The sequence below is a fragment of the Antrostomus carolinensis genome, unplaced genomic scaffold, assembly GCF_000700745.2.
Source record: "Antrostomus carolinensis isolate BGI_N321 unplaced genomic scaffold, ASM70074v2 scaffold47963, whole genome shotgun sequence".
Taxonomy (NCBI): Eukaryota; Metazoa; Chordata; class Aves; order Caprimulgiformes; family Caprimulgidae; genus Antrostomus; species Antrostomus carolinensis.
In genome coordinates, this window is record NW_010304017.1 from 894 (window position 1) to 1,150 (window position 257).

Here is a 257-nt window from a genome sequence, read left to right on the forward strand (position 1 = left end):
ACCCTCATGAAGAAGGATAAGTACACGTTGCCAGGGGGCTTACTGGCACCGGGCACCAATACCATGACGACTGGGGTAGGGGTTGGGGCCACCTTGGGAGCTGGGGTGAACCAGAGGATGGACAGTTACGCGCACATGAACGGCTGGACCAACGGAGGCTATGGGATGATGCAAGAGCAGCTCGGCTACCCGCAGCACCCGGGCTTGAACGCGCACAACGCGGCGCAGATGCAGCCCATGCACCGCTACGACGTGAG

General features: G+C 61.5%; 1 protein-coding gene across 1 annotated transcript in view; it reads left to right on the forward strand.

Moving 5' to 3' along the window:
* The window catches only part of LOC104522101 (transcription factor SOX-2), a gene marked incomplete at its 3' end in the record, with an annotated part of 906 nt that overhangs the window by 332 nt on the left and 317 nt on the right, over positions 1-257 (forward strand). Inside the window, 1 exon segment of the mRNA XM_029084091.1 lies at positions 1-252. This exon segment is cut by the window's left edge and continues 98 nt beyond it. Coding sequence (XP_028939924.1) covers positions 1-252 — 252 coding nt within the window.